The sequence below is a fragment of the Zalophus californianus genome, chromosome 4 (assembly GCF_009762305.2).
Source record: "Zalophus californianus isolate mZalCal1 chromosome 4, mZalCal1.pri.v2, whole genome shotgun sequence".
NCBI classification, from domain to species: domain Eukaryota; kingdom Metazoa; phylum Chordata; class Mammalia; order Carnivora; family Otariidae; genus Zalophus; species Zalophus californianus.
Window position 1 is genome coordinate 125,918,878 of NC_045598.1, and position 26,475 is coordinate 125,945,352.

The 26,475-nt window shown below is 41.4% G+C and overlaps 1 protein-coding gene across 3 annotated transcripts in view; it reads left to right on the top strand.

The window, feature by feature from the left end:
- Positions 1-26,475, top strand: part of TRIM55 (tripartite motif containing 55) — a 42,582-nt gene that overhangs the window by 9,237 nt on the left and 6,870 nt on the right. The window contains exons 4-10 of one of the 3 annotated variants that reach the window (XM_027616340.1): positions 381-476; positions 11,377-11,610; positions 11,956-11,978; positions 12,082-12,206; positions 13,518-13,753; positions 15,141-15,428; positions 16,793-16,880. In XM_027616340.1, coding sequence (XP_027472141.1) covers positions 381-476; positions 11,377-11,610; positions 11,956-11,978; positions 12,082-12,206; positions 13,518-13,753; positions 15,141-15,428; positions 16,793-16,880 — 1,090 coding nt within the window. The remainder of the gene's footprint in view (positions 1-380; positions 477-11,376; positions 11,611-11,955; positions 11,979-12,081; positions 12,207-13,517; positions 13,754-15,140; positions 15,429-16,792; positions 16,881-26,475) is intronic. The other 2 variants (XM_027616334.2, XM_027616350.1) reach the window with 2 other exon arrangements.

Consider the following 26,475-nt stretch of genomic DNA (forward strand, 5'->3'; position numbering starts at 1 on the left):
GATCCCAGGGTCCTGGGATAGAGTGCTGCACCGGGCTCCTTGTTCTTCAGGGAGCCTGCTTCTCCCTCTGCCCTCTGCCCCTCTCCCCCACTCATGCTCTCTCGCTCACTTACTCTCTCTCAAATAAATAAAATCTTAAAAAAAAAAGAATTTGGTGACAACTATGAAACCTCTTCCCAGATAAATGCACTTATATACACATCCATACAGAATTTTATTTACAAGACGAGGAGGTTGAGAAGCCTTCTAAGCCTCACTGTTACTCCTAAGGGGTTCGATGGACCCTGGATTAGGGATCTCTGAGGACAATACCGTGATTTATCTGCAATCAGTACTGACTAGAAAACTAAAATCTTGCATCCCTCTTTTCCCTTCATTAGTCTGAGCTCAGTGATGGCATCGCTGTCCTTGTGGGAAGCAATGATCGAGTCCAGGGAGTGATCAGCCAGCTGGAAGACACCTGTAAAATTATTGAGGTAAGTCAAGCAACTCCAACCAAGTATAAGCAAAGCCTGAACTCCTGAGGGGGTTGTGGCTGCCTCATGCCACACAAGCTCTCCTTACAGAATGACCTCCTTCCTCATATGTCTCTCCAACATTCTCCTGGCTCAGGAAGAGAAGTTACCACATGAGTCAATAAGGCAGATTTTGCCACATTTACTAGGGTGGTTGTGACATTTGTTGTTCTTTCTTGGTCAACCCATTTTGAAAGATGAGCTACAAGAAAAATCAATTCCCAGTAATGGAAGTGAATGTTGTCCATCATGATAGCACTATTTCTTCGTGTAAATCCAAACAGTCTTAAGACACACTAGTTAGTGCTTTGGAAAATCCTGTGCAGGTTTGAGCTGCCTATCTGCGCTCTGACAGCAAGATCCTTGCTGTCAAAGGGGGACAGCAGGAGGAGAAAGATGTGTCTGACCGTGGTTGGAGAATGATTCACTACTTGGGAGCTCACTGAGACCAGAGTTCTAGCTCATCCATCCCTGCCTCTACCTGGCCCAGTGCCTTGGACATAATAAACACTCAGTACAAAGTTGATGAACAAATGCATGAATGGCTGACTGCCTAGCTCACACTTAAGTTTGGCCTATAAGAAATACTGCGAATCCACCTTCCTCTAGATCAAATATAAACTGTGTAATTGCTGAAGACAAAATACTGGAGCCTAAAGAGGTTTAGCTATGTGGCAGGTCTGCTGTCAAGAACTGAAGATTCACAGACTAGTTAAGCCAGACAGCCCATGGGGTGAGTGCAAGACAGCCGGGTGAGGGCAGCTCTCTGGATCTGTAAACTGGAGCCATTTATTACCATCTCCCTGCTTTAAGGGAGTTTTTGGGGTTACTTGTTTTTTTCAGTTGGACCTCAGGTGCAATGTTGAGGCATTGTCCTGCTCAGTCTGTGGCATATTGTCTTTATTGCTGTGGGCAAGGGCCCACTTGTTATCTATGTATTTCCTTTCATCCCCATTTCCTACTCTCTTCTCTGTAAATAACCACTCTAACATGTTTGGTGTTCTGTTTACCTATATTCTTATAAAATCTTTATTGTTTTATACACATGCCTTTTACTTTTATAAATGGTATTGTGCTGTATTTCTCATTCTGCTTCTTGCTTTTTTTAACCCAAACATTAGGGTTTAAGATCCAGTCTCATGTACATTCAATCCCTCATTTTTCTCCTCTGTAAAAATGGGACATAGTACCCATTTTATAGAGTTAATGTGAGAAGTTAAATAAGCATAAGCAAAATGCTTACCACAGTGCCTAGTATAGGGTGAGTGCCTGGTAAGTACGCTGTTTTCATTATGTTATCATTAGAAAGGCAAATTCCATCAAAAGCCAAAGGCTGGTTCCTAGATGATGATTTCAAGACACTGGCCATAACCAGCTCATCTTAGATTTACACATCATTAAAATCAACGTCCTCTCTTCTCCATACTCATATTCCTGAAAAGATCATGGTAAGTTTGGGATCCATTTATAGAAGAAAAGTTTTCTCTTGGCGAAGAGCCCAAAGAGATTACAAAATGGACAATATAAACTCTTTTCTTTTTGCTTACTTACAGTAAAGGCCAAATACAACTGAATCAGTAAGCCATGAATCAGCACTCCAATGTGGTACCATGTTGGGTCTTGAGTGTATAAATAGGAGTATGTTGCTTGTGGGTGAGTGAGATAATCTCTATACTCATCTCTGGTCAGGCCTTCATCAGAGACCTCTGTCCAGGACGTAGAGGCTACAGAACACAAACAGGAGAAAAGCTCTGTGGGTCACATTTGGCCTTGAACAAACGACTCGGGCTCCATTTAGCTAGCTAGCCTCAGAGGACACTGAGAGGGCGAGGAAAGATTTGGCAACTGATCGTCTTCCCGGAGACCAGTCAGGGGCACAAGAGGAAGCAGCTGTTTTTTCTTTCATTGAGAACGAGACAAGAAGGAACAGGTTTGAAGTTAAGTCAGCAGAAGGGATTTAGTGCAGATATCAGGAGGAACTTCCTGGCAGTGGAGGTCAGGATTATTACCCCTATTATTACTGATAAAAACATTCATCAAACATGACACACGTTTACACGTATTTTCACAGGTTACTAGAGGAGTACAACTGTTCCCTGTAGGGCTTTCTGATGAAGCTGTAAATTGGCATGAGTCTTAAAAGTGTCCATCCCTTTTACCTATTTATTTCACTTCCGAGATTTTTACCTTTAGGAAATAAAACTGTACAGAATGTATATATTCATAAATAACCCCCCATATACATTTATAGGGGGAGAAAACCCCAGAAACCAAAAGGTTAGGAGCACTGAACAGTGATACTATTGTCTTCCTTATATATGCCTATATTTCACATTTTTCTAAAATGAGCCTGACATTTTTAATAACCAATAAAATAAAGAATGATTGAACGTGGCTCAGATAAGCACAGTTCTTTCAGATCAGTTTAGGTGGCTCATCTGGAGATGTAGGTATTGGCTCAGAGCCTCATGGGGGTCTCTGATTTTATGATCCCTACTTGATGCAAATATCCTCCATTTGAAGAGGCCAGAAGCCAGAGACCCTGCCACAAAAAGCCACAGGGTGCATCTGTAATCACCGAGGTGATCTCCATAGAGCCAGGACCATATCCGTGGGCAAAACACCAGAGGCTCCCTTTGTGCGTGGCAGCCTGCAAGGCAACATGTCGTGAAGCACCGCAGGTTCTTGGCTTAGAGTGAAACGGTCCTACCTTGCAGAGCAGGTGAATTCTGTTCCGGAGTTCAGGTCACAGAGCTCCTGTTCTCCCATTATCCCCGGAGCGGTTGTTTTCCTTCCTGGCTTTGCTCACCTCCTGCCTGGAAACGTTTTCCAGGAAGCCAGTGGTGGCTCCTGGCCAGGGTGTGGGGAGCTGTTGTTAAAGAATTCTCTCTTCTGATTGGTGAAGAACCCCTTAGGGATGGGAAATGGAGTAGTCCCTGGGTGGGCACTATCCTTCCCTAATTACCTCTCCTCTTCCCACTTGGGGCCCTGACACCTGCCCTTTGGTAGGAGTGTCCATCCCTTGCACATGTCTAATTTTGTCCCTGGTCATGTAATGTCTTGCAGGGCTGGTCTGGTCAGGCACCCAGCCCAGGACCAGCCCTGGAGAGCTGCTGAGCTTAGTCTAAATCACACTGTGGACTCCTTGTTATCCTTTAAAAATTACATATGCTGTTGATGTGAGTTTACAATGATTCTGAGAGTGGCTTTGAGAAGGACTATATTCGCAAAAGGGCAGTCTGAACTGTGTCAAAAGGGGGAGTGGCATTTTTTTCTCATTGCTGTGGGCTGACAGTGGGTGAAGGAGGCTTCAGTCTTTTTAGCACGCCTGGCTGAATGTGGCTTAGCCTGAGATATTCCCAAAGCTCTCTCCTGCAGGTTGTTGGCGGGCTTTCTAGGCTGTTCTAGACAAGCCTGGCACGGTCTGGAGCTACACTTGCCTTTCCAGGCCAGGAAATGTTCTGGGACAGGCTGGGACTCAGAAAGAGGGTTGCTGGTTGGAGTAGACAAGTACACTTCCTCAGGAGCTGTTTCCAGAAAAATGTGCTTGGCTTTCCTTCCTCATCCCTAGAAATCATAACCTCCATCTTATAGTCTCTACAAAGGACACTTATCCTATGTCACTGGACACCAAAGAGAGTAGGTTATTAATACTGGTCCTCCTGAGGCAGGCAGGCAGGCAGGCCTAGAAATAATCCTGTTTTGTATGGATGCATGTCTAAAGGAAATAGCTACAAGTTGAATAATAAATATTTGATCTTGAGCATTTCCATTATCTGAAAAATGACAACTTTAATAAGATCCTCCACTGACTTTTGCATTGAAAACAAATCTATTGTACTTCCAAAACAATAATTTTACCCAAACAGCTTTTGGAACATTGCCCATGCAGTTACAAATATGAAGTCTAAATATAAGAATCATTTTAATAAGCATACCCGAATTTTTAAGGCAACATTTTAAAGGCAATATAACATATGCTTAAAAGACCGGGTTTCAGAATTTGAATTTTAACTGTCATTTAACTATATGACCTTAGGAAGTGACCTAAGCTCTTTGTCCCTCAACTTGCTCACCGGTACAGTGGGGTTAATAATACCTTCTTCAGAGTGTTATTGTGATGCCTAAGTTGGGGTAAGAGGCACATGCCAGGGGGCTGATTAAGTTACCTCATGTTATTCTCACAGTCAGCTTGGAAAGAGCACACTTATTGTAATGATGCTAATAATTGAACCACTGGAGCATCGGAAGCATCTTTTAAATGGTGTCAGAATAAGACTATCAGGGTCTTGGTCGATTATGATGTGAGGCTAAGCAACCCCCTTCAGACGGAAAAACTGAACACGAACGGTAGAAGATATTAACCCTATTCTTGATCTAAGAGGCTTGGAGGTAACTTAAAATATTGGCTAAGGCTCTTCTGGGAAACGTGTTGACCCTGCACTCGGGACAGGAGCAAATTAAACAACTGCTCAACTCGCCATGTAAAGCAGGGCTCTCTGCTTTACAGAGTTTACTCAAGGAGCTTCTAAATGCTCTGGACAGACACCCCAGGAGTAAGCTTTAGAGATCCCATAAATTAGAACATAATTGTTCCTCTAACATGAAGTGGCTGGCAACATGATACAGTGGAAAACAGTATGAATTTGGGAGTCCCGGAGCCCCATGGTCGCTGGGTAGAGTTGCTTCGCTGAGCTGAACTCTATTTCTTGTGCCTGGAAGGGACATGTTATTCTCCTTTGTCTTCTCTAGTGTAGCCCGGCAGAGACCCAGCTTCTCGTCGTCTGCGCTCATGGGACTTCTCCCAAGTGCTAGGAAGTGAGGCTTTACGAGCAAAGGGTTGGCTGATTTCCTCAGGAGAATCTTCCTACCTTAAGATAATTCTTTCTTTAGTGTTATTAACCTGCTGTCTGCTTTCCCCCCTCTTCTTTTGGGGATGGTGGGGAGAGAAAACTCTGTTGGACTTAACGAAGGGAGTTCTGAAGTAGTGTATTTCAAACGAAGCCGAGCGGGCACTCCCAGACCCAGAGCGGGAGCACCAAACAAGCGTGGGTGTCGATGAGTGCTGGAAGAATGTGGGGGGTATGTGAATGAGCCAGCTAGAGCCAGTTGCTCAGTGACAAGTGCTGGGGCGAAGAGCTTATCTTCAGCTCTATTTTGGTCCCAGAGGCATGTTCCTTACATGGTAAGAGCAGCGGTTCCAATTGTCTTAGGTTTTCCTCTCGTAACCCTGGCACATTCCCAAGCTGGGACTGACACTGCAGGGCCAGGACATATAATTAATGTCTTCATGCTGGAGATGACCACTCTGAAACTTGCCAGTAGTGGAAGGAGACACTTTGTAGCCTGAAGACTCTGAAATATCTCTACATTTACCTCAAGTCGTGGAGTCTTGGAACTGTAGAGTCAGAAGGGATTGGAATCACCCAATCCCATCCCTTACTGTACAAATAAGAAAATTGTCCTGAGCCTAAGAGGCTTCCCTACAGTTGCACAGCTGTTTTTTTGTTGTTTTCTTTTTTTTTTTAAGATTTTATTTATTTATTTAACAGAGACACAGCGAGAGAGGGAACACAAGCCTGAGGAGTGGGAGGCGGAGGAGAAACAGGCTTCCCGCCAAGCAGGGAGCCCAATGCGGGGCTCGATCCCAGGACCCTGGGATCATGACCTGAGCCGAAGGCAGACGCTTAACAACTGAGCCAGCCAGGCGCCCCTTTTTGTTGTTTTCTTTCTCTGAATGAAGCAGAGGCTTGGACTATCTACTTACATATCTATTTTCTGGGAACATAGAAACTTTTGAGGACTGAATTACCCCTAGATACAAGTCATATTTCATTCATTCACTCAGTCATTCAGACCATCTTTCTCATGGGTGCACTCTATGCCATATTCTGCACACATAATGCTGGGAAGTGGTGATGAACTAAACGGAAAAGATTCCTGCTCTCAGGAAGGTTTTGTTCTAGGAGGGGAGTTAGACAATAAAACCAATAAATGACAAGATCATTTCAGAGAGTAGTAAGTGCTTGGGAAGAAGGTGAGCCACTGAAAATCTGGCCGTTAAAAACAATGGAATGACGGTACTTTGAGTGGCAGGCTCTATACGCTTTAGTAGAAGATTGTTGTTGATTTTTTCCATGGAATGCTTCTCTTTGCAACTGCATCTTATTGCTACCAAAAGATAAAGGAGGCTAAAAATTAGAGTCTGTCAGTTTTAACATTTCTATGAAAGCAAGAACTAAACAATGGGTTTTAGATAAATATTAAAGGTTACCTACTCACTTCTAAGGAAATGACCAAATGATTACTTGATATTTTTCTTTTTAGCCGGATATTATGACATTGGTTGAAACAGATATTCCACCTGTCATCATTTTACCATTTTAATATGGACAGCATAGTTTTCCCTTTATAAAATCACCACTTATTGGTATATTGCATCCCTACTGGGTTCACCTTAGAGATGGGATGAATCTTGTTTTCATTCAAGGACTACAGACAACTTTTATTTGGTTCTTCTAACTGTCCTGGCAGACCTAGGAGTTAGGTCATACTGCAGTGGAGGCTATGCATCAGAATATGCTTGGAGCAAATACCTAGTGCATTTATGATGGAAGTTCTTTCAACTGCTAAATATGCTCACACAGGGGCACATGTACACACACACACACACACACACAGGACATAGGAACTGCAGATATCAAAAGGAAGAAAATGGAGAATATTTGAAAAAATAAACTTCAAAGTTCAAAAAGTATACATCTTGATTCAATTACTATCCAGAGAAGTGGGGGTATGGAGAGGGTACACAGCCAAGAATTTTTACTGAAGCCTTTTTTTTTAAACAAGGCTTTTAACTGAAATAAGTGAAAAAGAATGTTAAAAGCAAAAAGAAATCTTTGAGGTGAGGACGTTTTTGTGGAGAAGAGATAAAGATGGCTGCTCTCATGCTTGTGCAGGTAACAATCATCCTTTCAAGTATGCTACCTGCAGATGTTTTGATGAAGCAGAAGTCCACATTTTTCAGGTTACTAGAAAGTCACTGTTGAAAGCATTTCAGATCCATATTTACAAAGGCACAGTAGGTACTGAAATTCAGAGTAATCACTATCACTAGCGAGCTGGCCTCTAGGAGCATATTTTTCTTTCATAGCATATACCTCTTCTCTAATTACTTCAGAGGATGAGCTGATAAGCCGAGGTGTTTGTTGTTAACTGACTTTCATAGAACTTTGAAGGTCTTGTAGTCCAGAAGGATGGAAGGGCGCCCACCTTAGTCAATTCAATTTTAATTTCATGGAGTATTTCTCATTTGAATCTGACATTAGGTTAACCTGAACATCTTAAGTTCATTTCTAAAAGTTTGTAAGTATGAGTTTCATACTTCCAAGAAGCATATTTTTCCTATTTCAGAAACAGATTTTTCTGACTCTTACTATATTTTGCATAGAATTATACTAAAGGCACATTAAGCAGGAGAAAAAAAAGAAGTGAAGGTTTTTTTGTTAGAAAATATAATAATTTTTCTACCCTTCTCATGAACACCGGAAAAACTATAGCAGGTTTTTAGATCTTCTAATGCCTGGCACATAGTAATTAGTGAATTTTGCTGAAGGAATAAACTAATGAATATAATTCTGAAACAATTTGAGGTTTCTTTAAAAGTCTACTTGTTGCAGAGTCGATTTGTTAAAAGACATATATTTGGTTCACAGTAGTTCACATAAAATTTTTTTCAAGTTACTTTCCAGTATCTCACAGCAGGGTATGGTAGGAGTAGTTGTAACCTAGGAGTTCAAAACCCTTGGCTCTAGGCCAGACATCAACAATAAATGGCAGAATGGCTTGAGAAAATGATTTAACTCTGCTGAACTTCAGTTTCCACATGAGTGAAATGATTGCTTTGGAGCAGGTTACTTCTGATATTCCATGCAACTTCAAAATTCCACAACTGTATAATTCAAATTAAGGATAATTGGATCTAAATTTAATAAGCACTGATATAGTACCCATAATGTGTCAGGTAATATTATAAGGGTTTTATACAGCATTTAATCTTATAATAATAATAATCAAGCATAAACTGCACACAGGGTAGCATTTCATACACTGTAAATAAGTAAATAATAGTTGCTATCAAAATGATAGTAATTTTATTAAAATTAATATAGTAAAAACCATTAGAAAACTCAAATGGAAATAAAATATACTTGGAATTGAAAATAATGTAAAAATAAAGTGGTTATTTCATTTTAGCCACTAAATAAAACACTAGCCATGACACATGACTTCGCATCAGTGTCACTATAAATAATTTGGGTTTTGTGACCATGAAGGCTCTCATACATATTAAATCATATAGGAGGAAACTTTTGAGAAACAAAAATATTCTACCAGTATCACATCTTACTATTTGTTATATATGTTTTAAGTGCACAATTTCTTTTAGAAAAATAAGCTAGAAACCATCATATTTTGCAGTAAACAGGAGAGCTTCTGAACATCAAAGAGGCATATTTCAGGAATGCAGCGGGCACAAGGTTTCCTGTGAGCTTAAAACAGAAAGCAATACAGTGAAAGAACGTTTGATTGGGAAGCTACTAACAGGCTTCAGTTCTGAGGCCTCATAATCATCCAAATCTCAAGCCAAAGGGCTGGAAATGGATGCAAATTTGGCAAGCCCAGTGATTTCCATGTCTGGACATGCTTTGTGAGTCCTTGTCCTATTACCTTGACAACTGTCAAGGCTCCACGAATTTTCATCCCCTCCTCACACCTCCTCTGCTGCTCCTCATCCTTTATGGCCAAAGCTGGGCATCACTTCCATTAAGAAGCTTTTCCTCAGCCATCCACCCCTGCTCCTTGTGAATGTCCCCCACCCATATGCTTCCATAAAACCTGGTATAAATCTCTAACATATTTCAATTATTCAGCCTACTAGGTTGCTATTATATTATTGGTCCATAGTCTTTCTCATTCAGTGACCTGAGCTCCTTGAGAACAGGAATTATGTTTTAGTTCATTGTTGGGTCCCCAGAGCCTTGCCTAGTGCTTGACACAAATGATACGCTTAAGAATTGACTGCTAAATGAATGAATGGATGGGTGGATGACAGCATTAACTGGTAATTATTACTAAAATGGTTAGAATCATTGGATCTCCTTCATGAATTATTATTGGCCAGAAAGTATGATGAGAATTGACTGTGTTCCAAGGGAGGCAGTGGAGGGAGAGGTGTATTTCCTGCATATTTGTGGAGTATCTTCATAATCAACAATTTGGTTTAGGTTATCCATTTTTTCCCCTTACTTTAAGAACAGTAGAGAAATTGGGGGAAAATGAAACACAGTTTTAAAAAAACCTGTTCAACACATATATACTGAACATCTGTTGTTCAAAGTGGTATATGTCCTAGGCAGACCCAGATTCTATCCTTAATGAGACTATACTTTAGATATTTAAGAAACTCACATATAGGAAAAAAGTGATACTTGACACCTAAATGACCAGTGTTTACTAAAATGAAAGAACACATAATAAGGGTCACAAAAATCAGAAATGTCAGATAAATTGGCTGGATTCCCAAGAAGACCCCATTGGGAAGGAGAGCTATGTTGGATCATAGTGTCTCAAAGCCTGTTCTCAGCTGTAGAGGTCCTGGACCCAGAGATGGTCAGGTCCAAGGAAATTGGCATATATACACATCAAGCTTACTGGAGCTTGAAAAACCAAAAGGCCAATGACTGGGCCAACTGGAAAGTTAATTATGATTTAAACATGGACTCAGAGAGAAGGAAGTTAAATGGTACTGGAGATGCCTCGGCCACACAATGCAAATGGGCAAGTTTGATTTCCCATACAGCCTTTCTCTTGGGGAATCAAAGACCAAATCCAGTATTTCCCTGTCTTAGACAATATTGGATAAATAGAGGACTAGGTGAATAGAGGTGTATGCCATTGATGGTCACTATTATCGGATTTCAGAAGAACTAAAAGATGGCATTCAGTCATAGAGATCAAAGAACATTTTATGGGAGAAGTGGTATTCCAACAATGTCTTTAAGATTACTTAGAGTTTGCAACTGTGAATTGGGGAAGAACATTCTAAACAGAGGGGAAATGATGAACAAAGAAAGTGAGTGGTTTGTTTTTGCTGGATACAGGGTATGTGATGAAGAATAGTACAGTGTTATGAAGGAAAGCTGGAACCAGGTCATGGAGAAGCTGGAAAGTCAGTTATGAAGTTTAAATATTATTCTTTGGGCAACGAGTAGTCAGAGAAAAAGCACCATACCCCAGGGAAATGTACTCCAGGAAAATGAATTTGGCTGTAGTGTATGGGTTTGCTTCAGGTAAATTCCAGAGGCAGAGGCCAATGGGAAGCCTCAGAATCTCCAATGGGAGGACTGAACCTAGAACAGGAGTAGTGTAGGTGAAGCAGAGAGAGACTGCGGGTACAAACCAGGAAGTACCATGGTGTTCTCCTTACACACACATACATATACACACACTCACCCAAAGGCAAAATATAAAACTATAAGCTACCCAACCAGTACATGATTTTTTAAAAAAACCTGTCCTAATTTCTATGAAATTCTCCATTTATAAAGAACATAGTGAAAAATCATTGATCCATTTAGCCAATTTGGTTGATTTTGGCTTGTCTAAGTATAAAATTTGATAAATATGAGCTTTTCAAAGCATCAAAACAATGGGAATCTATAATTAAGGGACAGCTTCAAGGAAAGGAAAAAAATACCCTATATAAGTACATTTTCTTATCTCCCAAAACATTCCAGGTGATTTCTCCAAATAGACACTCTTTCAAACATTTTCTAACATGAGCTAACCCAACTAACAGGAATGCTGCAGAAAACAGAAACAGGAACTTTGTGAGAAGTTTGATTACTTGTATGGCATCCTGGAGGAGAGGAAAAATGAAATGACGCAAGTCATTACCCGAACCCAAGAGGAGAAACTGGAACATGTCCGCGCTCTTATCAAAAAGTATTCTGATCATTTGGAAAACGTGTCAAAGTTGGTTGAATCAGGAATCCAGTTCATGGATGAGCCAGAAATGGCAGTGTTTCTGCAGGTAAGTCTCCTTTTGGTACCTAATAGAACTAACCAAGAAGGTGGCTGCTGGAGAAGTAGTTGTCATCATATTTTTGTTATTTTTTGTTCATCTCATTTTGATTTATTTTACCAAGTAAAATATAAGCTCATTATGTGTTCATGTCTCCATCTTTTTAAACAACTTCATAAGCATATATTTAAGGGACCATGACATCACTTAAATATAAGAGGGTTCTGGTATAAAACAGCAGTAATTCATGGCATTTAGAAACTAAGCTCTGAGATTTTCAGAGTCAGCAGAGGAAAGAATTAAGTCTTTGATGAAAAGAATTTAAGTAGGTCTGTCTTTTGTTTGCTTTCGCAGAATGCCAAAACCCTGTTACAAAAGTAAGTAATTTTCATTTTATGGAAAAATGCATACTTTTCATTTTTACCCAAGGCTATCAAACATTAGACAGTGACAGAAAGTGGCAACTTGTCTTTGTTGCAGAATTTCTGAAGCATCGAAGGCATTTCAGATGGAGAAAATAGAACATGGTTATGAGAACATGAACCACTTCACAGTCAACCTCAATAGAGAAGAAAAAATCATCCGTGAAATTGATTTTTACAGAGGTTTGTTTTTCTTGTGACCATTTGGACAAAGTTGCAGGTGTGTGAGAGCTGCAGCTGGGTTCAGCAGGAGAAAGACGGGATTCAGAATCACCTCCAGAATGGATGTCGACAATTATACAAGGATCATAATCCAATGTGAAACTCTATTTCATTACAGATTCATGTAGTTGGTTGACAGTGTTTATTTAGCTTTGCACAGCACAGTGCCCATTATAATGCCATTATTGGGCATTTGACTCTGAGTAGTCAAATACTTAATAGTTGATGGTGATGATGATGTCTCAAGATCAATCTTACACAAGGTGTTAACCACAATGATGTGAAGTGTCATGAAGTGCAAGGTTAAGGATGAGATAAAAATAAACTGTAGAAGACATTGGGATAGCTATTGTAGCTCATCCACTTAATCAGACTTTAGAGGGCAAGAATAGCAAATGAGTCACAGAATAAGTCACACCTGGAAACAAAACTGGCTCTCTGTGACCAGCTGTATTTCATGAGTTCTAAATGCATCTCTACCATTTGGCCCAGAGATCGCCTTCTTGGAAATGTGTCCTCATGAAATAGTTGAAAAAAGGAAAATAACCTTGGAACTGACCAAAACTTTGAATGTCTTGATTCATCCTAGCCCATCTAGATGACAAGACTCCTCGGCTAGACCACTAATAACCATGAAGCTCTATCAGTGTGTACAGATGTAATTTTAGAAGCAAGTCTTCAGGATGAATCTTTTTTAAAAAATGACTTAATATTGTCTCTCCTTAATATTGCCTGAGGGAATATTAAGATCAATGTGTTAGGAAAAGAGTCACGGCATTAACTGTGGCAAAAGTCAGCATTCACTGAACAGAGGGGGTAAGACATTAAAACAAGACAGGGTTTTGTATGTTTTCTGAGAAAGGGAAGACAGTTGCATTTCTATTTAATCTGACAGAGATAAGTGACCATCCCAGTCCCAGCCCTCCAGGAGCTTGCAGATGTGACAGAATATGGTGTAAAGGTGACCAGGCTCAGGGCCGGGGGAGGGGGCGGGGTCAGGTGCACAGTTCACGGTAGTAGTAAGGACTGTACTTTGTACGGGGGAGGGGAACAAAGAGGGTGGTGATGGTTGGGCCCGTCCTCCCATTTCTCCTGTCCACATTTACCTAGAAGCACAAGCCCCAGCATGGCATACTTGGGCCATAGTCCAGTGTCTGATGGAGAAGATTTCCCTAGCCCTGACCTTATTCAGGGCTGTAAGAACTGGCCATTAATTGATTTCATAGCTGCAGTGATAATTATAATGATTTTAAAAACACATTACCTTACCAGAAGATGAAGATGAAGAAGAGGGAGAAGGAGAAGAAGAAGGGGAAGGGGAGGAAGTAGAAGTGGAAGAGGTAGAAAATGTTCGAACAGAGTCATCAGGAGAAGATGAAAGTCCGGAGAAAGCCTTGGAGCCCTCTCAGCCGGCCTCAGAGCTCCAGGCTGCCCCAGGGGCACTTCCAGCTTCCTCTCCAGAGTCACCTCCAGCCCTGCCACCTGCTGCAGATACCCCAGTGACACAGGTAACCATTCACCAGTTCCCTCCTACAGGACACACAGGTGTGCCTCCTTGCTGACTAGCCTAAACAATTTGTTCTGCCTTAAGAAAAGGGTAGCTATAGTCCAGACATTTGTAAGTCAAAGACAAAAGAATTCAGAGCAGTCTCAACCTCAGGGGGGAGGTCCTCTAGGTGATTCAACGAGGTTCAGTGTTGTTATAATCGGTTGGTGAGACCGAGTTTAAAACGATTTCCCCACCAATAGCACCCTCAAATCTGAAGCAATGTTTGGAAATCTCTGTGCATGGGAGAGGGGTATGTGTGTAACATGTTAGTTCCTAGAGAGCCAGTGTCATGAAGATTGGGTCTGCTCTGAAAACAGATATGGGGTACAGGGTGAGAAATAATCTAAGGTGAGAAGTAAAAATGACTATACCTACAGAACTTTGAATTTTCTATAGATAATAAAGGAAGTAGATAGAGAAGTCATGCTAGTTCATGTCCCTGTCACTGACCCTGACATATAACTACATCTTTCATTAAGTGGGCAAAGAAACAACGTCTAATTTTCTATGTATCTGCCATCTGATGAGATTATGTGTTAACAGAATTGTTAATAGAAATTTCCTAGGAGATAACTCATCCCAAATCCTCTATCTGATTGGCTGACCCTTAGTTTCTAAGATGTCACCGTCCAGTTTTCAAGCCTTTGTGCTGACGTCATGACACCTTCAGCTGAGAGGTCTCGACCTGTGGAGTTTGTGGGCAATGTAGATTCATCAAAAAGGTGTCCTGGTTTTGCACCTGCTTTCAAAGTGCATTGAAATTATCTATAGAAACAAAACCTCAGAGGGGAAACTCTGAATTAGAGAATTATATTCTATGCTCCGTCTCCATAGGAAACCAGGCTGAAATACTATTTATGGTTCCTAGAATCTTGAAATTCTGGGTATACCAATCGCACTGAGTTTGAAAGAGGTGTGGTAACTAAATGAGAGTTGGATGTGGTCAACAAGATCAATTTGGGATTTTAGAAAAGAGGTTTGGGGAGCCCACCTGGAATGTCAAAATATTAATCGTGGGCAGTAGATTGACCTTTCTCCTATATCAGATACTTTATAAGCAAACTTCATTTCAGGCATCTGCTGTCTGTCTGTCCAGGCTACCATCTGGTGAAGGACAAGCGCAGAAAAGAAGAGGGGGCACGTGAAGGGGCCCAGAGGGAGGGGAGCTAGCTGCTCTCCTTCCCTGAGAGCTTGCAGAGGGCGGGACGAACTAGAACTTGCGTTAAATCAGGCACTGCACAGAGAGCTCATAGTTTTCAAACCCAAAGGGAACTAAAACCAACTGCTTTTTCCTCTTCTTCTTCCTCCTCTTTTTTTTATCTTTGAATGTATCTGTCCCGATTAAGGGGGAGGTTGTCCCCACTGGCTCTCAGCAGACCACAGAGTCTGAAACTCCAGTCCCTGCAGCAACGGACACTGCGGATCCCTTGTTTTACCCTAGTTGGTATAAAGGCCGAACCCGGCAAGCCAGCACCAACCCACCTTCCACCCCAGGGAGCGAAGGTCTGGGACACATAGGGCCTCCCGGTTCTGAGGACCCGAATGTGCAGAAGGCAGAAGTGGCAGAAGCCGCAGCTGGTGAGAGGGCAGCAGTGAGTGGTAAGGAAACTAGTTCACCTGCAGCTACTTCTCAGGTTAGTGTTGATGCTGTTGTGTCCGAATGCTCCCCCACGCCACCTAGCGTCCTGCTGGGCTCACAGCAAGAAAGAAGGGCTTCCGGAGGGGCAGAAAGAAACCCTGGCTGTGGGAAAAACACAGAAACAACTCATCCCACAATTTGGGCTTTTTTGGGGCGGGGGGGGCTTTTTGGTTTTTTTTTAAGGCTGGTAAAACAAAGAAGAAAACAGATTGACTTCACTCTACCCATATGTGGTGATCCCAAACCTGGCGTCCCAGGGGAGGGGGTCCAAGCACGCCTGGCCCTGACGCTTGCAGTCCCTGCAGTCGAAAGCTGCTTTTTTCTCGATGCCTGGCTGCTGGCCCAGGTTCCCCTTCGCCAAGGCCACTTGCCCTTGCTCAGCCTTTTCTGTGTCCTCCCCGGGCTCCCAAAGACTAATCCCCCGCTTTTGTGTCATTCCCAGCAACCGTGAAGGAGCACGTTTGAACTGAGTTCTAAGTCCGTTCTGGAAAATAACCTCTGGTTGATTCATGGATTCTGGGAGTGTGCTGGCTATGGCTAGAAAAAGATAGTCTTGGCTTGATTAAACCAGCGCTTCCTAAACATGTGCTGCTGGGAGCAGAAAAGCACAGGTTTTCCTACACTGGGTTTTGTTTTGTTTTTTTTTTTTAAGGGTCACGTAATACCTTTTTATAACGTACTTTGAAGGCCATGTCTTTTTCCTACAATGGGTTAGATGTTTGCATGGCTCAAAGAGTTCCTAGAAGAAATATTCAATAATTTCTTCACAAGGAAGAATGCTCACGGTTGCTCCATACTCATGAACATTCTTAAATGATGGGTGGATATGAGTGTTGCCCAGACATGGGATGTCAAAGAAATACTCCCTGGTTCCATGCTCCTGGGTGATGTGATTCTGAACAACAAATAGCATTTTTCAAAAATCAGAAAGTTACTTATTGTCTTGACTGTATCTGTTCAAGTGAACCTTAATTTCATGAAGTAATAAAGGGAAATTATTTTTGGTAAACTGAAAGAAAGATGCATTTGTGTCATATATTTATTTTCACAAATGAAAAATGACAAAAAGAATTGTTTGGTGTGAGGAAACATTTTGAGGTAGTTTTTCAATTAAAAAGTGGAGTGTAAAGTTTTCTAGAAAATTTATGGAAACTTTATTTCTAGAAAGTTAATTGGATTTCTTACATATTTAGTGGAAGTTGGAGTCAGAAGGAGCTGTTTTCTGAAAACAGTGGTACAAAACCCCATAATAGGAGCATGTAATATGGCTCCAAGCCAAAACGCAAAATCCATCTAAATGATGTTGAAAAATATTATTTGTGATAATATCAGTGAAGCTTTCTTCTTGTTTTCTCACAGGAGTTAGCAATCTGCCTAGCACTTTTGGCTTTTCTTATACTTCACTACATCTGGCGTCAGATTCAGTACTTGATTTTTGCTTTAATGGGTAGGAAATATTTTCTTTTCCCTTCACTAACATCTCATGCGGTTTCTTCCATAATGTTCCTACTCTACAGGCTTAAAGATAAATTTCTCCCCAACTTTGAGGCTCAGCCATTGAACAAGAACCAAGTTCTAGATAATACTCATGGCTTCAAGCTCCCTACAGTGCAATCACCTCAAGGTGCCTTCCTGAGGAGAATTGCTCCGTTGTCTAATGCTGCATGGAGGGGAATCCTGACTCAGAACAGTGACTCAGTGGGCAATTATTCAGTAATCCAGAAAGAGTGGACCCTCCGAAAGGGCCATGAGGGGAGGCCAGTTTCAAAAGGCGTCAATAGTGCTGTGAGGATTCACTGCTCTTAAAGCAGAGGGAGGACCAGCAAAGGACTAGTTCAGGAATACATACGGTTTCCATAGATTTAGTAGCTACATTTCATTTGCTTACACCAGAGGCACCCAGGCTGTGGCCGGATGACTCCTGTCAAAGATCCGCAGGCAGTTCTTGCGCTGGTGGGCAGGTGGGCCGGGTGACTTCTCAGTTCTCTTTGAACCCTCAGACTCTAAAGTCTTTCCTGAGAGAGGAGATCTCTGAGAGAAAGGTATCCTGGGTGCAGCACCATCAAGGGGATTTCAGCCAGGTGAGATCTGAATGAATAAAAAGCAGGAAGATCAATGTTCATCCACCAGACATAAAGAATGAGAACCAAAGAAAAGTCATAAAACCAACAGCCTTTATTTTTGAGATGCCTTTCTCGTAGCCAAGCCTTTCCTTAATGACTGTTAACAAGATTTGCATAGGAACTGACATCTTACTCCTTTAACAGCCTTTTGAAGATTATCAGTTTAATAATATTTAAAGATTCAAACCTCCTGTACTTTTGAGTAAATGACCCTGCTGGACCTGAGGCCCAGCTCCCTGTGCCTGTAGCTCAAAAGCAATTCAGGGTGACTGGTGCTGAAAGGCCTCAGCTATTTCTGGCTCATTGACTTTATCCTGGGTTGACATTGACTCTTCTGGAAGCTCCCATCATAGTTCCTTTCTGCCTCATTAGCTGTCCGTTCAGCAATGACAGTAGGATCTCCATGGGTCCCTGTGATGTCACCAGTGGGTAACTAGGATCTGCTCCCAATGTCTAATAGTCAGCCAGAAACCTGTGTACCCGAAATGTTCCTAGTGTCCTTAGAGTCTGCTCATGATTTGTGGCAAAGAGCAGTGGGTGGAAGCATCGGCCATGGACTCAGTGGGGCAAATGGGGGAGAGAGAAAACTGCATATTTTATGGGAATATCATGAATAACTGTGGATCTGAATAATTGTCTGAAGAGTTCAGTTTGCATTCTGAGAATTCAGGTTTGGGGCTTTGTTGCCATAGAATGCTTCTCTGAGGCTGCAGGGGGAGAGTCATGCTTCTTTTCCGCCGTCCGCTGAGCCCATGTCATGTACCCCGACGTTCACATGCCTGTCTGCTAAGATAAGGGGGAGACAGTTGGGAGCACTCTGGAGTAAGTGACTGGCATTCACCGTTGCCAAGAATATGGACAGATCAATAGAGACCTCACCATAGTATCAGATTCCTGGCCTCTGTGGATTATTTGCAGGCCTGCTTTGCTTTCACCACCTCAGAACCCAACTCACTAAATTAGTATTTGTCCAATGCAAGGTTAGCTTATTAGAATTTCACACTTTATCCTTAGTCTTTCCCTGGACATTTAGGATGTGATACAAAAGCTCTCCTTGATTCCCAGGTGGTCTTACCTCTCTTTACTATGTGTCAGGGAATAAGCTTGCCTGAGAATCTCAAGCATTTCAGGCTTACCTACTGATCTGTAAACTCACTTCAGTCACCTTCAGACTTTTAAGAAGGCAAATGTTCTGTCTCCAGGTGCTTTCTTCACAGCCATTCACACAGTGAAACCTGCCATTGCCTTTGCTGCCTGTGATTTCTGATACCATACAATCTCCACTTTATCCCGTGCCTTCTCTTTTCACCTAATCACACAGGCAATCCCCATCAGTGGCAAACTGGGATTCTGCTTTTTGTTAGATCAGACAAGCCTTGTTGCCTTCCCCGCCCTCTTTCTTGAAAAAAATAAATTTCTCAACAAGGTTTGGCTTAAGCCTTGTGGCAAAACTGAATTCCACAGAAGAGAGACTCTTCTGCAGGATGCACTTTGAATCCTGTAACATCCTATTTCTCCCAGAAAACCCCGTGAAATCCCCTGGACACGAACTGGTCTTTAGCTGCAAAATTGCCGTTTAAGTTTCCACCTTTCTAGGCCATACCTGCTGTATGTTCAGTCCATGCAAAGAGAGTTTGGGGGAAATAACATTTGATCTACTTCATGTATTAATGTTTACATTTTTTTTTGAAAAGGTGACATCACACCCTAGTCAATCTTAGAGGACAGGGCAGTAATAAGGTGGGAAGAAGGCAGGTCAGCTGCCCTTGGAAAGCAATCTCTGTGAGCCTCACCTCCTGGGCATGCCTTGTGTGGCCATTTCTGGGTCCAGTCTGCTTCCCTCCATTGCCCTTCCTGAACTTCCTATACAACTTACATGCAGATTACACCTGGGTGCTAAGACAAGGACGACTCCTACCACCCACATTCATAGACAGTTGAGTATTTTATTGGGGATATATGTGGCAGTTAGATTTTTCCAGAAGTGGGAGCAGCAACAAAGAAAGACCCTCCCTGTTCCCCTTCCTCCCTCCCTAATGAGGCTTAGTGGCCTTGTGTGGAAGAATTTGTCCAAAGTGTTTAAGGGGAGCTGTTCAGGGAACAGGGATTTCCAGAGAAATGTCTTCCTATTTGGTGGATTAAGTAGGCAGCTGCTCCGGGTGACACCTGAGCTGGACCATGGCAGCTGCCCCAAGGTCAGAGGACCTCCCATTCACCCCGCCCCCACACCCCAATCAGAATCCGTTGCTTTGGAGATAGGGACTTTGACATTAAAATTGCTGCAATTTCTGCCTCTTTAAAGAAACTCAACTCATATATTTCACCAGAGTATGAAGTTGGGTTACCAGAGTATGAAGTTGTGGTTATAAGAGAACCTAGAAGATTTACTGTATCATAGCTCCTTGTTTAAGAATAGAACATCTACTTTTCACATTCCATTCTTCAAGACTGAAAATAGACGAACGAGTTGGGTAGAAATTCTGCCAAGTCTAGGGCACTGGAAGGATCCATAAAATTAGTAAAAAGGACTTAGGTTCCTGTCCTGCCACTTCTCTGCACTGACTTTGGGCATTTACTTTCTTTGAGCCTCAGTTTTTTCACTGGGAAGATGAAGCAACTATTCAAAGAAAAGATGCATTGATTTACACAGTGGAGAGTGAAACATTTAGTACTAAGAATTGTATAAATTATCTCAGGATGTTTTCACTGAGAGGGTTACAGACTCAGGCCTGACACAAGCCACGCTAAGGGACAATAGTAACAGGTTTTCGGTGAAATAGACAACCCATCGCATTTCTCAAAATACATGTCTTGCCTTGAAGCTCTTCCATTAACATCCATTTCCCAAACTCTTCCAAATATCTTCCTAGGCACCCTTTCAGCTGAGTGTTTACACAGCTGCAATTACCCCTTTTGAAGCCATAAACTCCATAAAATCCATGATGCCTCAACTCTAAAATCCACCCAAGGGCACTTACAGACCTCACTGCCCAGTAGAGCAAATTCTTAGAATGTACACAGTAGAGGTAATCACAGAATACTAGATGAATGAAGAGATGAACGATATGTGGTTTAAAAATATACCTAAGTGTTATAGTTCGATCAGTTTTGACAAATATGTAGCCTTATATAGCCACTACCGCAATTAGGATGTAGAATATTTCCATTACTCTACAAAGTGCCCTTCATGTGCCTTTGCATTTAAGCCCCTCCCTGCATCCCGGTGGGTACTGTGTCAATCTTTTACATGTTAGCCATTCTAATGGATGTGTAGTCTATGTCATTTAATTTGCATTTCCCCAATGACTACTGATGTTTAGCATCTTTTCATGTGCTTCTAAGTCATTTTAATATTTTCTTTGATGAAGTTATCTGTTCACTATTGCCCAATTTCTTTGGGTTGTTTATCTTATTAGGGAGTTGTAAAAGTACTTTATGTTATTTTGGATAAAACTCCCTTATCAAGCATGTTTTGCAAATATTTTCTCCCAGTTGAAGGGCAAACATTTTTAGTTTTGATGAAGTTCAATTTGTCATTTTTTCCCTTATGATTTGTGTTTTAAGAAATCTTTGCTTTACTCAAAAATCACAAGGATTTTCTCTCATTTTCTTCTAGAATTTTTATAGTGTCAACTCTCAAATTAGATCTAAGATCATTTTAAGTTAATTTTTGTATTGTGAGATAAGGATTGAGAATTTTTTTTTGTCTGCTTATTTTCTATATAGATATTTATTCCATCACTATTTGTTGAAAAGGCTATCCTTTCCCCCAGTGAATTACCCTGATGACTTTGTAGAAATTCAAATGACCATATATGTTCAGGTCTACTTGTAGACTCTCTACTTTGAACTGTATGCTTGTCCCTCTACCAACACCACACTGTCTTGATTATTATAGCTTTATAGAAGTCTCTAAATCAGGTAATGTAAGTCCTCCACTTTATTGGTTTTATTTGGCTTTATTGGTTTTCTCTCTCTCTCTCTTTTTTTTGTGAATTTTCTATTTCATTCATCTCTCTTCATTATTTTCATCCTTATGCTTATTTTGGGTTTAATTTTCTCTTCTCTTTCTAGTTTCTTAGAGTGAAAACTTGAATTATTGATTTGAAATCTTTCTTCTTTTCTAATATAAGCATTTAATGCTATAAATTTTCTTCTAATCACTGCTTTAGCTGCATCCCACAAGATTTGATATGTTGTATTTTCACTTTCATTTAATTCAGAATATTTTCTAATTTCCCTTGGGATTTGTTCTTTGACCCATGAGTTGATGAGTAGTGTTTATTTTCTAGACATTTGGAGATTTTCCAGATATCCTTCTATTTGATTTCTGGTTTGATTCTGTTGTGGAGAGAGAATACTCTTTATATGATCTCAATCCTTTTAAATTTAAGATATGTTTTATGGCCCAGAATACAATCAACCTTGGTGAATGTTCCACGTGCACTTGAAAACATTGTATTTTCTGATGTTGTTGGGTGAGTGTTCTATAAATGTCAATTAGGTCAGTTAATTGATAGTGTTGTTCAAGTCTATGATATCCTTACTGATTTTCTGTTGACTTGTTTTAGCAATTGCTGAGAAAAGAAGTTTTAGATCTCTGATTATAACTGTGGGTTTGTGTATTTATCCTTGAAATTATATCATTTTTGCCTCATGCATTTGAAACTCTGGTTAGGTGCATTCACATTTAGCATTGTTCTATTGTCTTGAAGAATTTATCCCAAGATAAGTGGTAAGCAAAACAAAATTCTTTTCTATCTCTCTCTGTTGTGTCTGCCTGCTTTAATGGGTATAAGGAGGGTCCTCATACACACATACTATCTTTTAAGGTAGCTTAGCAAAGTTAGAAGAAAGGTGGGGAGAGCCTAGAGGAGAAAGGCGCTGACAATCCTTAAGGTGTACCAAGTGTCTGGCAATGGGGAAGGCCTCATAGCCCCAGTTCCTTCCCAAGCAATGTACAGGGCCAAGCATAGCAGGAGCTGAGATAGCTGACGTATCTAATGCTTTTAAGTGACTAGGCTGAACTTTATGATTCAATGACTAGTTGTCACTGGTCTATGGTGCCCTATATTTAGTTCTGATATAAATTGCTGTATAAGCTAATGTCTCTGTATATTTTCATGACACACTTATGCCCTAATTCACTCCTTGTCTTATCTAAACCAGTTGTCACAGAACTGCAGAGTCTACCCTATCATGGGCCAGGGACTTCCAGCACCAAGCTGTCTTCTTGGCTAAGAAGATCCAAGATTCCCAACCCAAGTGTTGACAGGCAGGTGTACATGGTCCCTTCTACTGTCTCAAGTGTTTCCAGATTCTTCCTATCTAGCATATCATGGGCTCAGGCATAGAACCTAGGAACCGCATGGGTCCCCTACACCTTTGAGCTCTTCACTCTAAAATAGCAGAAGGGATGTGTGGAAGTCAAGGCCAGTGGGCAAGGGTCACCAAGGAAAACCAGCCCATACCATCTTAGTCCCCAATTCAGGCACTATAAATGTTATCCTGTGAGGTTACAAAGGTGCTCCCAGAGAAAAATAAAAAACATTTCATGAGAGAGAGAATGGGGGAGGAGAAAGGAGGGAGAAAAAAGAAAGGGAAGGAGGGAAGGAAGGAAGGAAGGAAGGAAGGAAGGAAGGAAGGAAGGAAGGAAGGAAGGAAGGAAGGAAGGAAAGAAGGAAGCCAGCCTATGGTTTAACAAACACGGGTTAGCAGAGTCTTTTCCCTTCTTGAAGGGTTTATTTCCTAGGTTCTCAGAAACCAGTATATGTGTCCCCAGATCTAAGACTTTATCGAATTTCTCATCATCCCAAGATTCGGTCTCCTATAAAATATTCATATTTTCCTAAACCAGGATGAACATTAGGCCAAAGTTCCAAGGAAAAGCAGCATGTGGAACCCTGGGTCTCCACAAGTGTCACATGCAAAAAGATGAAATCATTTTCATGCAAATGATCTTTGAGACCAAACCATTCATTCTGATTTCCAGGGTAATATCAACTCTAGTTGCCACTTGAGACTGAGAGGTGAGAGATGGTGGAGGCTAGAGGGCAGGAAAGTTGATTTTCTGAGTGAGATTAATCTCACAAGGTATTACAGAACATTTTAAAAAATAAAGCAGGAGACCAAGAACATGATTTCCCATGAGTGTGACTACGGGTCCGGTGTTCTTTGAAATGATCTATTTAATTTTCCAAAACAAACTGAAATGAATGAAAATTTAACTATGTTCTCTAAATTTAATTGAGGGATTCAGGATGTCAGATTATTTTCAAGCAGAAATCCCTACTGAGAGTGACTGCTTGTGTTTTTTACAAATTAGGAGATTCAAGTTTACAAATCCCTGATATGCCAGCACCCTGACTGTGCTGGAATTTAAGCTTGGTAAAAATAGAGAGAAAATTGATCAGGGCTCAGGACTGGCCTACATTTACTGCATAACACTGTCCAGGACTTAATAACTCTAGCAATTATAAGAAGTTATGATAATAAAATGCAGTCATTTTTACATAGAAAAAGCTATAGGAGAGAGTAAGGTTTTTCTTAAGGAAGTTTTAATGAGACCATTACATTAACATTATTAATGCTTTTTCATTTGTATTCTTCAACTGCAATTCTTTTTCTGACCTTTTGTTTTGTTTTGTTTTCCTGGTGGGAAAGTGACATCCTAATAACTGTCTATTTGGGGGCTTTTCTAAAAGGACAAAAAATATCTCTACTAAAACTGTAGGCTATATTTCTCAGGATCAAATAGCATGCTTGGTAGATGTTATTTTAATACGAAGCTAAAATGGATGTATCCATTTTAAAGAGGGAAATATAAGTTGTGTGTGAGCAGTATAATGCATTCATTTCCCCTGGCAACCTGTGCCTACAGCCCTACAATTCTATGAAAACAGTAAGGCAGGCACCAGGGAGAGCTCTCTGGGGGAGTTGTTACGACATAGCTAATTGAGTTTTGCTCCCTGTGTCTTAAAACTGTCTATTATTCTGATTTAACCTAAGACCCTTGCTAGTATTATACATAATGTGGACTTTTTTTCTGTCTTTGTTTACATATCTTAGTGAATTCCATGAAATGCCTTTTCTCCCACTTCAACCCACAAAGAATTAATCCAGCACCTTGTTAAAACATGTGAGAAACCAATGCCACGTGGCAGTGCTGTAACTAATGTGTGTTCGCTGCTTTATCGTTTACAAAGTCTTCCACAGAGGTTCTCTCATTCAAACCTCACAACAACCCTGTACAATAGGAATCGTTATGCTTGCACATTTTATGGCCGAGGATCATAAAGGATGCACGACTTGCTCAAGGTCACAGAGCAGCGGGAGCTTAGAGCCCCGTGATCCCTTGCCCTTCACCAAGGAGTGTGAGCATGCAATATACTATACACCAACCTCGCATCTAGGAAAAGTGAGTGAATCCCCACTTTACCCGGGTTGATGACTGAAGCGAAAATAGTGTGAGCAGGGGCTGCCCTGCTTTGATTCACCACTCTTGACGCATTGGCACAGCTTCACAAGGGCAGAGAGAGGTCATTTCTAGGCCTCCACTGCTCGCAGGCTTGTGGCTAACCGTTGCCTGACAGTACCCTGATCCTTTAGTTGCACCACACACTGCTGACCAACCTGCCTCTCTCAGTCTGACTTCCCGTGGTGGAACTGGCCCCTCCTGTGAGTCTCACACACTCAACAGCACTAGCTTTTCTCTTTGGATTTGTGGTCCCTATTAATCACTCTCAGCACTCTCGTTAGAGTTACTTTGAGCAAGGTCCTCAGCCTTCCTGAGCCTGAGGTTTCTCATCTATAGGTTGGGCATAATAATACTATCAACCTCCTAAGACCCTAGAAGAGGACCTGATGGGCCTATTTGCCTAACACAAGGCACAGAAGCTCCTGTCTGTGAGGAATTAATGATCTAATTAGCAGTTTTTTGTAATTCAGTACTTCTTTCAGAGTGGGTGAGAACACACACTCTATACTGAACACACAATCATCAGGTCCATATCTGAGAAGAAGGCTGGCTTTAAGTTTTTTGCCAGGCTGTGATACCAACGTTTTAGCTTCTTCCTGCTCTCCACCCTGACTCCATCAATGCCTAAATACCATGTGTGAAACAAACCAAATAGTATACGCCATAAATCTTACTCTGGGTTAATTAAAAGTGAATGAGTTTTATTTCTTTTTGTTTCAGAAGTCTGAGGAAATTACTCTGGTCTCTGGTCTCCCCTTAATAAGAAGCAGCAGTTAGTGACAATAAAGCCCCCAAAATAAATCCATTCACCCATTTCTTTTTTTTTTTTTAAGATTTATTTGTTTGTTTTGGAGAGTGAGAGAGAGAAAGAGTGTGTGGGGGGGGAGACAGAGGGATTGGGAGAGAGAATCTCAAGCAGATATCCCGCTGAGTGCAGAGCCCAAAGACACCCACAGGGCAGGATCCCTGGGCCCCAAGATCATGACCTGAGCCAAAATTGAGAGATGGACACTTAAACAATTGAGCCACCCAGGCGCCCCTCCCTTCACCCATTTCTTTACTTAGTGTGTACGGATGCAGCTCCTCCCAAGAAAAAAATGCTTTTAGTGGGTGTTTTCCTTCTATAGATCTTCCGGATTGTACCTACTTTCTTCTTCCTCTAGCATTCATGGAGACTGTGCTATATTTACACAGTTCCATGCTTCCTGATGCATCTCTGTTGCTCCACCACCAAGTAGAAAAGCCTGTATTCCTGTGAAAGAAATGCCCATGGTGGAAGACCTGCCCAGCAGAATTTCCAGGGCTTAGACCCTCGGCTGTGAATTACAGACCATGCCCCACTTATTCCTCAGACACTGATGCGTGGCTCAGGCTCTTGGGCGTACTCTCTTTTCCAATCTGGAATCCATAATGCCTAAGTTATCCAAGGGCCTGAGGTTCAG